Source organism: Amblyraja radiata, chromosome 19 (genome assembly GCF_010909765.2).
Source record: "Amblyraja radiata isolate CabotCenter1 chromosome 19, sAmbRad1.1.pri, whole genome shotgun sequence".
Classification (NCBI taxonomy): Eukaryota; Metazoa; Chordata; class Chondrichthyes; order Rajiformes; family Rajidae; genus Amblyraja; species Amblyraja radiata.
The window spans coordinates 12,910,148-12,924,863 of record NC_045974.1 but is presented as its reverse complement, the minus strand read 5'-3'; the positions used below and the strand labels follow the sequence as shown (position 1 = coordinate 12,924,863).

At 45.8% G+C, this 14,716-nt stretch overlaps 1 protein-coding gene across 1 annotated transcript; it reads right to left on the bottom strand.

Annotated features, from left to right (window-relative positions):
- Positions 1-171: 171 nt before the first annotated feature.
- LOC116984259 (vasopressin V1b receptor-like) lies at positions 172-7,614 on the bottom strand. Its single transcript, XM_033038376.1, has 2 exons — positions 6,717-7,614; positions 172-571 (listed from the first exon to the last, which is right to left on the bottom strand). The coding sequence occupies exons 1-2, from the start codon at positions 7,612-7,614 to the stop codon at positions 375-377; spliced, it is 1,095 nt and encodes a 364-aa protein (XP_032894267.1). The 3' UTR covers positions 172-374.
- Positions 7,615-14,716: the final 7,102 nt, after the last annotated feature.

The following is a 14,716-nucleotide window of genomic DNA, read 5'->3' as shown; positions in this document are numbered from 1 at the left end:
TCAACTCCATTCTCCTGCCTTCTCCCTAGTGCTAATTGTTGCTTTGCTGATCAAGGATAAGTTTAGAAATGAGGAACTGCAGATGCTGGTTTATACCAAAGATAGACACAAAGTGCTGGAGTAACTCAGCAGGTCACTGGGGAAAAAGGGTGGGTGACGTTTCGGGTTGGGACCCTTCTTCAGATCAACAAACTCATGCAGATAATCTTATAAATACAGATAATTGTAGCCTATATTTAAAAGAAATGCTTGAATAGATTCTGAAAGAAGGGACGATTTAGTGGGGGGAAACGACATTACTGAATTAAAGTTTTGGATTTCAATGGTTCTTAATTCCGCGTTGCCAAATTGCTGTAATCCGCCGTTCTGCCATCTTAAACCGCCGTAAAGGCATATCCAACCTCCTTGTCTCCCAGGTTAACGCTGGCCATGGTGGCGGATTCCTTTTGCACTGAACTCCTTGGTTCGCGTTTGGTGCAGCATGGGATTTGTCCGCAGAAGTACATGTATATCCAGGGATTGGTGCAACTGTTCAAATTCCCCAGAAGCATGATAATGGTGAAAACGGCGCCTGTGGACAGAGAACACAAGAGTGGTGATTGCGGTCGTCACGTCAGCCAACTCGGTCGGGATGTGTTTTCGTGGACCTGACTTGCAATGTCACTTCGCGAGAAACTTGAGACTGCGCACAGTGCAGTGAAACTCTGATTAGGCGCATGGGCACGTTTTTGAAGGTGTGCTTTTGATATCTGCAGAAACAAGGAACTATCGCAGGTGGTGCTATCGCAACGTTTAAGAAACATTTAGACAGGTGCATGAATAGGATACGTTTAGGTCTGCAGGGGTTGTTCCGACCTGAAATGTTTCCTATTCCTTGAGTTACGCCAGCATTTGTGTCTATCTTGGAGTTTGGAGGGATATGGGCCAAACGCAGGCGGGTGCGACTGGTGTAGATAGGACATGTTCGTCGGTGTGGGCAAGTTGGGCCAATGGGCTTGTTTCCATGCTCTATGACTCCATCACTCCAACCACAAATGCCGATTAATTCACAAAGTGCTGCAGTAACTCAACAGGTCAGGCAGCATCTCTGGAGAACATGGGTAGGTGATGTTTTGGGTCGAGATCCTTCTTCAGACTGATTGTAGGGTGTAGGGGATGGGGGTGGAAGGTGGGAGAGCGGGACAAAACGCGGCATCTCTTCCAACCCCCCTCCCCTCCGCCCCCCCCCCCCCCCCTCCCGCTCCAAAATCAGTATAAAATATCTCGACCTGAAACGTCATCTGTCCATGTGTTTGAATCTTGAATAAGTGAGGGTTGAAATTTGACCACACATCAGCTGAGTGGTACGCGCTTCCAAAGGAGCAGGAATGGGGAGTTGATAGATTAATTCTAATATAGCGTGATTATAACACAGCGCCAAGCCTTGGTGAAGAAACTAGTTCCCTCACACTGTGTCCCATCTCAATCTAGCTGCAGAGAGTCACAAAATGCTTGAGTAACTCAGCGGGTCGGGCAGCATCTCCGGAGAGAAAAAAAAGGAATAGGTGACGTTTCGGGTTGAGGCCGTTCTTCAGACTTTCAATCCGGTTTGCCTTTAATGAAGGGTGCCTATTTGGTGTTGATTTTCGAGCGATTGCTATATTGTAAAGGTAGAAACCAGGAAAGAGTGTATGACAGGCTCAGCGGTGCTGCTGGTGGAAATAGTGGTAGTGGATAGATAGCCCCTACAATCATGTAATCGGTCTCGACCCGAAGCGTCACCTATCCATGTTCTCATGGCCCACCCACAGACCTAGTCTTCTTCTGCCAACCCCAAATTCAATACGCAGCCACCTTGAACCCAGAATAGTCAAGAGTGTTTTATTGTCATATATCCCGGAGGGGGAAATGAAATTCTTACTTGCTGCAGCACAACAGAATATGTGAACATGTATATAATGAAAAAAAGAAAAAGTTCAATAAATAACAAACATAGTGCAAATAACAATGCTCCTGGACGTTCAAGTTGCCAAACCAGGCCACAATGCAACCAGTCAGAATGCGCTACCATGCACCTGTAGAAGTTTAGGAGAATCCTCTTCGACATGCCGAATCTCCGTAATCCTCTCAGGAAGTAGAGTCGCCGATGTGCCTTCTTTACAATTGCATTGGTGTGCTGGGTCCAGGAAAGAACTTCTGATATATGCACGCCCAGGAATTTGAAGTTATTGACCCTCTCCACCATCATCCCATTGATATAAACAGGATTGTGGGTCCTCATCCTTCCCCTACTAAAGTCCACAATCATTCCTTTCATCTTACTGATGTTGAGAGCCAGGTTGTTGTGCTGGTGGAAATAGTGGTAAAGGATAGATAGCCCCTACAATCATGTAATCGGTCTCGACCCAAAGCGTCACCTATCCATGTTCTCCAGAGATGCTGCCAGACCTGTTGAATTACTCCAGCACTTTGTGTCCTTTTGTGTATCAGCATTTGTACTTCCTTATTCCTTATACATCAAACACAAAATCTATTGGTTACCAAGCTCTCGGAACTGGGCCTCTGCGCATCCCTCTGCAATTGGATCCTCGACTTCCTCATCCACAGACCACAGTCTGTTCAAATTGGAGGAACCACTTCATCCTCAGTAACAATTATACAGGAGCACCTCAAGGCTGCGTGCTCATCCCCCTGCTTTACTCATTCTATACCCATGACTGCGTAGCCGGTCATAGTGCGAACTCCATCAAGTTCGCCGATGACACCACTGTGATTGGACGAATCACAGATGGGGGCGAGTCAGAGTATAGAAGTGAGATCAACCGACTGACCAAATGGTCCAATCACAATAACCTGGCTCACAATAACATCAGCGACTCTACTTCCTGAGAGGATTACGGAGATTCGGCATGTCGAAGAGGATTCTCCTAAACATCTACAGGTGCATGGTAGCGCATACTGACTGGTTGCATTGTGGCCTGGTTTGGCAACTTGAACGTCCAGGAGCAAAAAAGACTACAAAAAGTTGTGACCACTGCCCAGTCCATCACCGGCTTTGACCTCCCCACCGTCGAAGGGATCTATCGTACTCGCTGCCTCAAAAAGGGCAGCCAAAATCATCCAGGACCCACACCATCCTGGCCACACTTATCTCACCACTGCCAGGAAGAAGGTACAGAAGCCTGAAGACTGTAACGTCCAGGTTCAGGAACAGCTTCTTTCCTACAGCCATCAGGCTATTAAACACAACAAATAAGTTATGAGCTCTGAATTGCAAAAGACTATATTGTTATTTGCACTATGTTTGTTATTTATTGAACTTTTACTTTTTTTCCATTATATACATGTTCACATATTCTGTTGTGCTGCAGCAAGTAAGAATTTCATTTCCCCCTTCGGGACATATGACAATAAAACACTCTTGACTATTCTGGCTTCAAGGTGGCTGCGTATTGAATTTGGGGTTGGCAGAGGAAGACTAGGTCCAATTTGGGTGGGTCATCTATATTTTCCAATAAGGCTCTGAACTTCAAGATATAAACCACTGATCACCCTCGCCGCTGGGGCAACAGGCCAGCTCTCCTTGTCTCAGTGCGGGGAGGATGATAGATTAGGCAGAGGCATCGAGTATTTCAGTGGATTCAGTGTTTAAGAAGGAACTGGTGCTGGATTAACTCAGAAGGTCTGACAGCATCTATGGAGAAAAGGGATGGGTGACGTTTCGGGTCGGAGCAACTTCTTCGGACTGAAAGTAGGGGGGTGGGGAGGGGAGAGGTGAAGGTGAGAAGCGCTGGAGGCGAGAAAAGACTGGTCTGGCAGCTTCTCTGGAGGACAAGAACAAGGGTCGGGTCCCTTCTCCAGACTGACTGTAATAGGGGGAGAAAGTCAGAAGTTCTCTCCTCCCCTAACTACATTAGTCTGAAGAAAGGCCCCGGCACGAAACGTCGCCTATTCGTGTCCTCCAGCGTGGAGTTGCTGTGACCGCGTGGGTTTGCTCCGGTTGCCTCCCATGCTCCAAAGGCGTACAGGTTTGTGGGTTAAGTGGCCTCGGTAAAATTGTGAATTGTCCCTCGTGTGTAGGATAGTGGGGCGATCGCTGATCAGCGCGGACTCGATGGGCCGAAGGGCCTGTTTTCGCGCTGTATCACTAAACAAAACTAAGATACTTAGGGAGGGACTGCAGATGCTAGTTTAAACCGAAGATAGACACAAATAGATGGAGTGACTCCGCGGGACAGGCAGCATCTCTGGAGAAAAGGAATACTGTAGATGACGTTTCGTGGTCCAGACCCTTCTCCAGACTGCCTGACCAGCTGAGTTATTCCAGCACTTAGTGTCTATCTTAGATCTATTCAATTCCCACCCAAAAGTGGTATGGCGAGTACTTTGAACACCAGAGCAGCGGTGGATCAGGTAAGTGGTGGATCAGCGGTGGATCAGGTGATTTCCGATCTTGTCCAAAAACACCTCGCATCCCGTTTTGCAGGATGTGGAACTCACGGCGCCAGGATGCAAGTATTCTTGCCGGCGGCGTTTCTCACACCTCAATTGAATCAACAGAGGCATGTATACCTTTTGCATTCTAACTCCCCACGCACATGTTTAGTATAATAACACGGTGGGGTTTGTTATTCATTCTCAACGATTTAATTTTAAATAAAGGCGTCAGATTAAGGCGCAACAAGTGATATTTGTGATTCAAATTCTCACAAACGGTGTAAAAAATAAGACTTGCGTGAGACGTGCAACTTCTGGGATTTATTAAGATTCAACCGTATTTCCTTTTCCAACCGCGTTTTGTACGATCAGCATTTTAAAGGAGTTCTAGTTAGGAGGTAGATTTTGCTATCACGAGGAGAAATATATTATGGTACAATTAACAGATTAATGAAGTGTAATATTTGCGTGAGATAACTTATTCAGGCAGTCTTGCGTTCCCTGAAATAAAAGCGCATAAGTAACATGCTGCGAGAGAAAGCCAATGTGTCAGAAGGTAGACACAAAAGCTGGAATAACTCAGCGGGACGAGCAGCATCTCTGGAGAGAAGGAATGGGTGACGTTTCGGGTCGAGACCCTTCTTCAGACTCGTGTCTTCAAGAATGAGTTCGATGTAATTTTTCAGAGATTAATTGATGGAGGGAGGGGGGGGGGGGGGGGGGGGGGCAGGGCAAGGACTGAATGTGAATGACCGGTCATTATCACAGCAGGCTGGAAGGGCCGAATGGCCTGCTGCGGATATTGTGTGCGGTTCTGTCTTTTGAATGAGACGCAAGATTCAACAACTCTCAAGATAAAGTTAGATTTAGCTCTTGGGGCTAAATGAATCAAGGGATATGTGGAAAAAGCAGGAACGCGGTACCGATTTTAGATGTTCAAAAGGGAACTGCAGATGCTGGAATATCGAAGGTACACAAAATTGCTGGGGAAACTCAGCGGGTGCAGCAGCATCTATGGAGTGAAGGAAATAGGCGACGTTTCGGGCCGAAACCCTTCTTCAGACGAGGGTTTCGGCCCGAAACGTCGCCTATTTCCTTCGCTCCATAGATGCTGCTGCACCCGCTGAGTTTCCCCAGCAATTTTGTGTACCACCGATTTTAGATGATCAGCCATGATCACATTGAACAGCGGAGCTGACTCGCAGAGTCGAATGGCCTACTCCTATATCTATTTGTCTGTGCTAAAAGGTGATGCATGTCAAAGATCCAATTGAACAATTGGAGCTATAAAAAAACTAATGGATTTTCTTCACTGCCCAAAGAAGTGTCTCGACGTTAACCCCTAATATCACCAGTCTGGTCCTTTGCGCGTTAGTATTTGTGGGGCTTTGATGTAAATGCATTAGCAAACCATTGAATACAATACAATGAATTCATTGTAAATCGCTTCAAGCCCCGAGGGACATGAAAGATGGCACGATTAATTATACAGCAGTGACACAGCGCGGAAACAGCCCTTCGGCCCATCGCATCGACCCCGTACACTACCCTACACGCACTAGGGACCAAGCCAAATAATCTCCAAACGTCTTTGTGTGAGGAAATACATCTCAGAGAAAACCCACGCAGGTCACTGGCAGAACGTACTAACTGCGTACAGACAACACCTGTAGTCAGGATCCAACCGGGTCTCTGGCGCTGTAGTAGGTCCACTGCTAACTAAAGGTAGTTCCAGAAATGCATTCATTTATTTTCTCTTGCAATAGGAATCATTTGAGAACATTTTTAAGAGAAGCACTTGGAATAATACAGGATGGAAAACGGAGACTGGCAAGTTCCTGCTTATTACGGGATATGGGGCGATGGTATGGTAGCTGATGTAGATTGGCTGTGATTGCATTGAATGAAGGAGCAGGCTCGAAGGGCCGAATGGTTTATTTCTGCTTCTATTATGTTCTCGTGTACACAAAGTGCTGGAGTAACTCAGTGGGTCAGGCGGCATCTCTGGGGGGAAAAATTGATGGGTGATGTTTCGTGATTCTGAAGAAGGGAAAGGCCCAGAAACGTCATCCATGAGTCTGAAGATGATTTCCGACCCGAAATGTCACCGCCCATCCTTTATCTCCAGAGATGCAGCCTGACCCGTTGAGTTATTCCAGAACTTTGTGTCCGTCTTCGGTATAAACCAGCATCTACAATTCCTTCCTACACATGTTCTCGTGTACCTTGGGTTAAGCAGAAGGGATGTGGGGGATATTTTTTAGGTAAGTTGGTTATTGAGGAAGTGGTGTCACACTCACCCTGGCTGATGTCGCTGGGATACCAAGCAGTCCACAGCTGCACTGCAAAGTAAGGTGTCCAGCACAACACATAGGCAAGCACCGTGACCACTGCCATTTTCACCGTCTTGTTCATTGCTTTCGAGATGCAGTTGATGTTGCTGGCCCTCGAGTGCACAGTCTGGCTCGTGGTCATCTCGGGGTGCTGCTGGTGAGTCTTGGCGTAAATGTTCAGTCGGATGACCCTGCAGATTTTGACCTGGCATGTGGTCAGGACGACGGTGGGGATGAAGAAAATGACGGTGAAGATCCAGGTGACGTAAGCCTTGAGCCCCCAGGGTTGGATAAACTCCGCCCAGCACTGCACCTTGCCGGGGAGGAACTCTTTATTGGAGAATATGAAGACCTGAGGGACACTCAGGATGAGCGACAAGACCCAGCTGGTGCAGATGGCCGTGTTCCAATACGCCTTCTTCTTGCGGAAGGTCACCATGGGGTAACAGACCGCCTGGAACCTGTCCACGGTCATGGCCACCACCATGTACGTGGAGGCGAACATTCCCACCAGCTGTAGATAAGTCACCATCCTACACAGCACGTCCGGACCCATAAATATCTCCGTGATGTCCCAGATGAGCTGCGGGAGGACCTGGAAGAGGGCCACCACCAGATCGGCGATGCTCAGGTGCATCACGAAGACAGACATGCGGGACATCCTCTTCCTCCTATTCCACAGGACACTGATGAGCACCGTGTTCCCCACCGTGGCCGCCACGAAGATGGTCCCCAGCACAGCAATCTCGGCTCTGGCCAGCCCTTCGTCCCTCTCGGGCATGCCGAGGCTTTCCACGGGCTCCGTGGTGTTTGCTAGCACTTGCCATCCATCGCTCCCGTTCAGTGATAGCGACGAGAACTTCATGGTTCACTGATAGCTGACCTGTTGCTCGCTGCAGTCTCCACGCCTCGCCTCGCTTGCAACACCAGCGCACGTCCTTTAAACCATCGGCTGGTCTGAAGAAGTGTCTCCGAGCCGTCACCTCGCCTATTCCTTTTCTCCAGAGATGCTGCCTGACCCGCCGAGTTACTCCAGCCTTTTGTGTATGTCTGTCTGTCTTTGGCTTATTCCGCCGACTGGCTGAGTTCTCGCTTAAATCTGCCCTGTCTTGTCCTTCGCTGCAGGAGGCGAGCTATGTGAGATCAGCAAGCCTCTATCATATATTCATTCATTCATCCCTCGCCCACCTTACTCATTGAGCGCCAGTCTCCGCCGAAGTAGCTTCTTATTGCTTCAGACGGGAGGCCACTTAGCATCGAGTCATCCCCACATGTACCAATCGGTGCGAAGGAGGTGCTTTAAATCCAAGGAGTTCCAACACATCTCCGGGAGAGAGGGTGGGGTGTGGATATGGATATGCGGGGAGGTGATTTATTCCTGTTTTACGTGCTTCACCATGTCAAACACTCATCAATGATGCTATGTGACCGAGCTAGTTTTAAAATCTGTTTGGAATTAACTAAATCTCCCAGTGAAGCGATGATCAACAGAATGTTTAACGCACATTGTAATGTTCATCTCTCCCCCCCCCCCCCCCCCCCCCCCAATGTAAAAAGACATCCCCTATTCACCGGACACGTTGCCTTTCGTGTCCAGATTGCTTTTACTTGAATGAAAACTACTGAAAGACACGAAGCAAATTCTTTTCACAACGAGCGTGGGAGCCGGCGAAAGGCTTCTGCAAACGCAATGAAGAAAAACTGAAGGTAGACACAAAATGCTGGAGTAACTCAGCGGGACAGGCAGCATCACTGGAGGGAAAGGATGGGTGATGTTTCGGGTCGAGACCCTCCTTCAGACTGAGAGTCAGGGGCGAGGGAGACAGAGAGAGAGATGTGAAAGGTGTGAAAATGAGAGATCAAGGTGGTCAAGGAAAATGTAGAATGGATCAATGTTAGCTGAGGGGAAGGTGACAACGAGGCATACGATCAGTAAAATTTAATCAGGAGGACAGTGAAACTAGTCGGAGAACTATGATGGGGGAGGGATGGAGAGAGAGGGAAAGCAACCGTTACTTGCAGTTAGAGAAGTCAATATTCATACCGCTGGGTTGAAAGTTGCCCAAGCGAAATATGAAGGTAGACAAAAAATGCTGGAGAAACTCAGCGGGTGAGGCAGCATCTACTCATATTCTCCATATATGTTGCCTCACCCGCTGAGTTTCTCCAGCATTTTTTGTCTACCTTTGATTTTTCAAGCATCTGCAGCTCTTTCTTAAACAAGCGAAATATGAGGTGATGTTCCTCCAAATACTGAGAAGGGAGTCGGTTGTGCTCCAGAGTACGGTGCGGACCATACCTTCTGAGTAGTATTGCGTGCATCTCCGTCACGCGAATTGGATACTCGGTGATTGATGAATTAGCGAACACAATTTGCATTGCGCGATCGAAACGGTTAAAACTTAATTTCGATAGGGAACTGGAGAACCCTTGGAAAATACCTTGGTGATTATACGCAGGGGAAAAAAGCTGTCTTGGAATATAAAGACTGGGAAAAAAGAACTGTTTCTCTGTAACCTACCGACAGTGATCGGACGCCAATGTCTCTTGAGAACACACCTGCTAGTTTCACTGTGGGATGCCGCTGGTAATTGATAAGAAAATGCTTCAATATCACTTGTGCAATGATATTCTATTAAACTATATAACATTGTACTTTTAGCTTGCAATAATAAAAAAATAAAATAACCTATTAAAGATCTTATAGCTATTAAAAAGTTATTATGTTTTAACAATATTATGGGGAGGGGGGGGGGGGGGTTGGAGGGTGAGGAGTGGGGAGATGAAGACTTTGTTATTGCCAGTCTGAAACTCTCCAGCTCTTAACCCTCTTATCACCTGTGACATTTAGAGTCAGAGTCTTTTAGCACAGTGTCCTTGGATATATCTAATCAGGCCCAGGAGATTAATCTAACTTCATACATTTTAGGATGTCCAGCTCCTCCTGGACTGTGATACAGACTGTTCTCCATTAACTGTCCCAAGATCCCAGGTTTCTGTTTCTCTGCAGCAAAAACAGAATATAAATATTAATTGAGACCCTTACCCATCTCCTTTGGCTCCACACATACTGAAATGATCACTTTGGTTTCTGAGGGGCCCTATTCTATCCCTGTAACCCTTTTTTCCCTGAGCATACTTATCTTTTTGGATTTTCAATTGTTTTGATAACACATTTTTCTACCATGTGAAGTTTCTTAGGGACACAACACTTATGTTATAGCAGAACTACATGTAATATCATTTATCCAATATCTAATATCAGATCTCGTATATCAAATGTTTCTGGACATTTTCACATTATTAAGCAACCCGAGGGGAAATGACAATGAAATATTGAACAGATAGTGAATACAAACGTACTGGTCGAAAGTTGATGTTAGATGCTGGAAATCTGACCTAATGAAGAAAATGTTGGAGATATTCAGGAGCAAAGACAGCATCTGTGGAAAGGGAAAAAAGAGTTAACATTTCAGCTCAGAAACAGTCATCAGCTTGTAACATTACCGTCAGTTTCCCATTATAGATGCTGCGTAGGATGCTGAGTATTTTCAACATTGCCTGTTTTTATTTTAAGTGATGTAGACGGCCTGAGAACAGGAGATGGTTGGGGAGAGCCAAGATGGAAACCTCTTCCACTGTCAGAGTGAAGCCACGTGCAAGCTGGAGGAGCAGCACCTCATATTTCGCTTGGGCAGCTTACAACCCAGTGGTACGAACATTGATTTCTCTAATTCCAAGTAACCCCTGCAACTACTCCAGGCTTGTACACGCTGGAGTTTAGAAGGATGAGAGGGTATCTCATTGAAACATATAAGATTGTTAAGGGCTTGGACACGCTATAGGCAGGAAACATGTTCCCGATGTTGGGGGAGACCCGAACCAGGGGCCACAGTTTAAGAATAAGGAGTAAGCCATTTAGAACGGAGACGAGGAAACACTTTTTCTCACAGAGAGTGGTGAGTCTGTGGAATTCTCTGCCTCAGAGGGCGGTGAAGACAGGTTCTCTGGATGCTTTCAAGAGAGAGCTAGATAGGGCTCTTAAAAATAGAGGAGTCGGAGGATATGGGGAGAAGGCAGGAACGGGTACTGATTAGACATAGACATAGACATAGAACATAGCCTGATTGGGGATGATCAGCCATGATCACATTGAATGGCAGTGCTGGCTTGAAGGGCAAAATGGCCTACTCCTGCACCTATTGTCATTCCTTCCCCCCCCTCCCCCCCCCCCCCCCGCCCACCCTAATCATCCTAGTAGTTCCATTGTTCACATCCTAGCGTAGATGCTGCCGCACCCACTGAGTTTCTCCAGCACTTTTGTCTCCCTTTGTGATCACCTCTTCCCTAGTCAACAATGGACCATAGTGGGCTCCACCCTTCCTTGGTTATCTATTGCCAGCCCTGATTTATTCTGGCCTTTACCTATCTCCAGTTCCAAGGAGACAGGTGAAGTTGTCATTCCTCACATTAAAGGCAGCTAGAATGTTTTTGTCGTCTTCCTGAAATAAAACGCCTGTGGTTCTAGGTATGTTATTTTTGTGTGTTATTTTTTTTTTCATAGACTGTTCTTTTGTTTAGTTAGTTTTGTTGAGCCCTTGTGACCAATATGTTTTGGTTTCCCTGAGTTATCCATCACACTATCCTCTTCCCCTATTCTGAATCTGACACTGTGATTATGCAGTGTCTGATGCTGTTTAATGTACAGAACAAGCGTATTCACATCCCTCTTGACCACTCCTTACTCCCAAATAATTGTAGGTAATATTGTATTGATTCTGTTGCCACTTGCAATTTCATTCACCACCTCCATTAGCAAGACTTGTTTGTGCTAGATTCTGTTGTCCTTTGATCTCAGTAACTAGTGTAAGCGCTGGGTTTTGAAATTGTCCTCATTTTTAAATGTAGTTCTATGTTGCCCCTTACATTTTCCAGGTGTCTTTGGTTCTCTTTTATGCACGAACCTTCTGCTTTGATCCTGTATTACACTTCCTTTCTGTCATTTTACGCATTGTTAGACTGATCCAGTTAACCACAAACAAAAATGGAATTGCTTTAAGGCAGGGGTCGGCAAACTATGGCCCACGGGCCGGATCCGGCCCCTAACCCATTAAAAAAAAACCGCCTGCGGGCCGGATGGTTTTGGGTTACGGGCCGGGTCCGGCCCGTAACCCGAAATCATCCGGACCGCAGACGGGTTTTTTTTCAATTTGTTTTCGTGACCTGAGAACTGCAGCCAGTCTAGGGGACGAGAGCTGATCTGGGAACTGCAGTTCGTCCCGGGGCACGTGAGCCGACCTGGGAACTGCAGCCAGTCCCGGGCATGCGAGGGACCTGGGAACTGCAGAAAACTAATGGATAAAAACGCGAAAACGATGCGAAAAACAACACCCATTGTCACACTATGGCGATAGATGTGGTCGGCCACCCGCTCACAGACATGGGTCCTGGCCCCCTACACAGAACAAGGTTGCCGACCCCTGCTTTAAAGTCCACATGACAATTGTATAGGGCTCTGGTGAGACCACATCTGGAGTATTGTGTCCAGTTTTGGTCTCCTAATTTGAGGAAGGACATCCTTGTGATTGAAGCAGTGCAGCGTAGGTTCACGAGATTGATCCCTGGGATGGCGGGACTGTCATATGAGGAAAGATTGAAGAGACTAGGCTTGTATTCACTGGAGTTTAGAAGGATGAGGGGGAATCTTATAGAAACATATAAAATTATAAAAGGACTGGACAAGCTAGATGCAGGAAAAATGTTCCCAATGTTGGGCGAGTCCAGAACCAGGGGCCACAGTCTTAGAATAAGGAGGTTTCACGGCAGTCGGGTCACGACCCATGACCCGTACTGTTGCTACGCTACTCCAAATGGATTACACACGATGTACTGCAGGTAGGCACTTACCAATGTTTCCAGCGTAGCGGGCCCGTTAAAACCCACTGAAATTGTCAATTTTTGCGCTGTAAATAATTATGGAAATCGGGATAAGCGTGTGAGACATTTAGCATACTTCAGAATTCCAAAAGTAAGGAGAAATGACGGTAGATAGAAACGAGAGTTGAAGGGACAACAACAGTCAGAGTGCTTGGCGAACATTGGCCGTTTGCTCACTGCATTTCATCAACTAAGGCATTATTTGTGTTTTTTCTTGATTCCTTTGGAATCTAAAAAGTTTCAGAAGTGATAAATCTGGCTGTAATTTTTTTCAATCGCCCATGGTTCTCGTGGGTTTTTACATACAAAATGAAAACGCATCTGAAGAAAAATTTACAGCCAGATTTATCAATTCTGAGAATTTTTAGATACCAAAGGAATCAAGAAAAAACACAAATAATGCCTTACTTGATGAAATGCAGTGAGCAAACGCGATATTTCCCAATATTTTCAATGTTTACCAAGCACTTTAGCTGTTGTTGTCCCTTCAGTTCTCGCTTCTCTATACCTTCATTTCGCTTCACGTTTGGAATTCTAAAGTTGGGTACATGTCTCTCACACTTACCCCAACTCCCACAATTTTTTTCAGCGCAAAAATTCAACATTTTGGCGATTTTTAACAGGTAGGAAAGTACGCGTTTCTAGCATTTATAACATATACCGGAAGTGACGAATGTCTTCCAGTTGGATTTAGCGGCTCCGTGCGTCGAGCCCTATGACCCAGTGACCTTTCGTGCAACCTCCCTATAAAGGGGAGGTCATTTAAGACTGAGGTGAGAAAAAAACGTTTTCACCCAGAGAGTTGTGAATGTATTGAATTCCCTGCCACAGAGGGCATTGGAGTACAAGTCACTGGATGGGTTTAAGAGAGAGTTAGATAGAGCTCTAGGGGCTAGTGGAGTCAAGGGATATGGGGAGAAGTCAGGCACGGGTTATTGATAGGGGATGATCAGCCATGATCACAATGAATGGCGGTGCTGGCTCGAAGGGCCGAATGGCCTCCTCCTGCACCTAGTTTCTATGTTTCTATTTCATAAAGTTTGAATCTAAGTTGTTTTGCGTCTCTCCCTTTCAAGCACCATGTTGAAATCAATTGATTTATGATTTTTTTTTTAAGGTAAATGAATTGCACTGATAGGGTGGCAATCAAATCCATCTCCTTTCTCATTGGAAAACATAACATAAGCTACCTCCTGGTTTCTTGTGAAACACTTTCTTACCATGAACTTCTTCAGGAAATTCATGCCGCTTCTGACATGAAGTCGTCAACATAATCCAATTGATTTCATTGTTAAAATCCCTCATAAAAATCAATCTTTAATCCCTACATGCTTATACATTCTTTCTCATTCCATCACTACCCGAGGCAAGTACACAAATCTCAATGGAATCTCAATTCCTTTAATATTTATTCATTTAATGCTTAAAATCTATAATGTCTGCTTTACTTTTGTGATCTAATGTCTCCTGTTCTTAGTCACAAAGCTATTTCTCCTTTAAGTGAGTTACTAAATGCTTTAATTCTCCTTCCCATTCCCACACAGACCTCTCTGTCCTAGGTCTCCTCCATTGTCAGAGTGAGGCTAAACGCAAATTGGAGGAACAGCATATCATATTTCGCTTGGGCAGTTTACAGCCCAGTGGTATGAGTTTTGATTTCTCTACCTTCAAGTAACCCCGGCATTCCCTCTCTATTTCTCCCCCACCCATGTTGCACTAGCTTCTCATTTTCATCCAACAAACAGCTAACAATTGCCCGTTTCCTTTATGATCAATACTTTTTTGCATATCTTCCATTCATTGTACTTTATCTCTCTACATCATTGTCAATATCTCTCGCCTGTCTGAAGAAGGGTCTCAACCCGAAATGTCACCCATTCCTTCTCTCCAAAGATGCTGCCCGTCCTGCTGAGTTACTCCAGCTTTTTGTGTCTATTTTCAGTTTAAACCAGCATCCTTCCTACATGCTATTTTCCCCATTTTTATTTATTTTATTTTATTAGAAGTAAGTACAATAATGTGGTACCTTG

Bases quoted from the DNA above. Each gene is read 5' to 3' on its own strand.
- LOC116984259 (XM_033038376.1), bottom strand. From the start codon at position 7,614: ATGAAGTTCTCGTCGCTATCACTGAACGGGAGCGATGGATGGCAAGTG. The intron at 572-6,716 runs GTGAGTGTGACA...CTCTGTCCACAG, and splicing joins TCCCAGCGACATCAGCCAGG to GCGCCGTTTTCACCATTATC.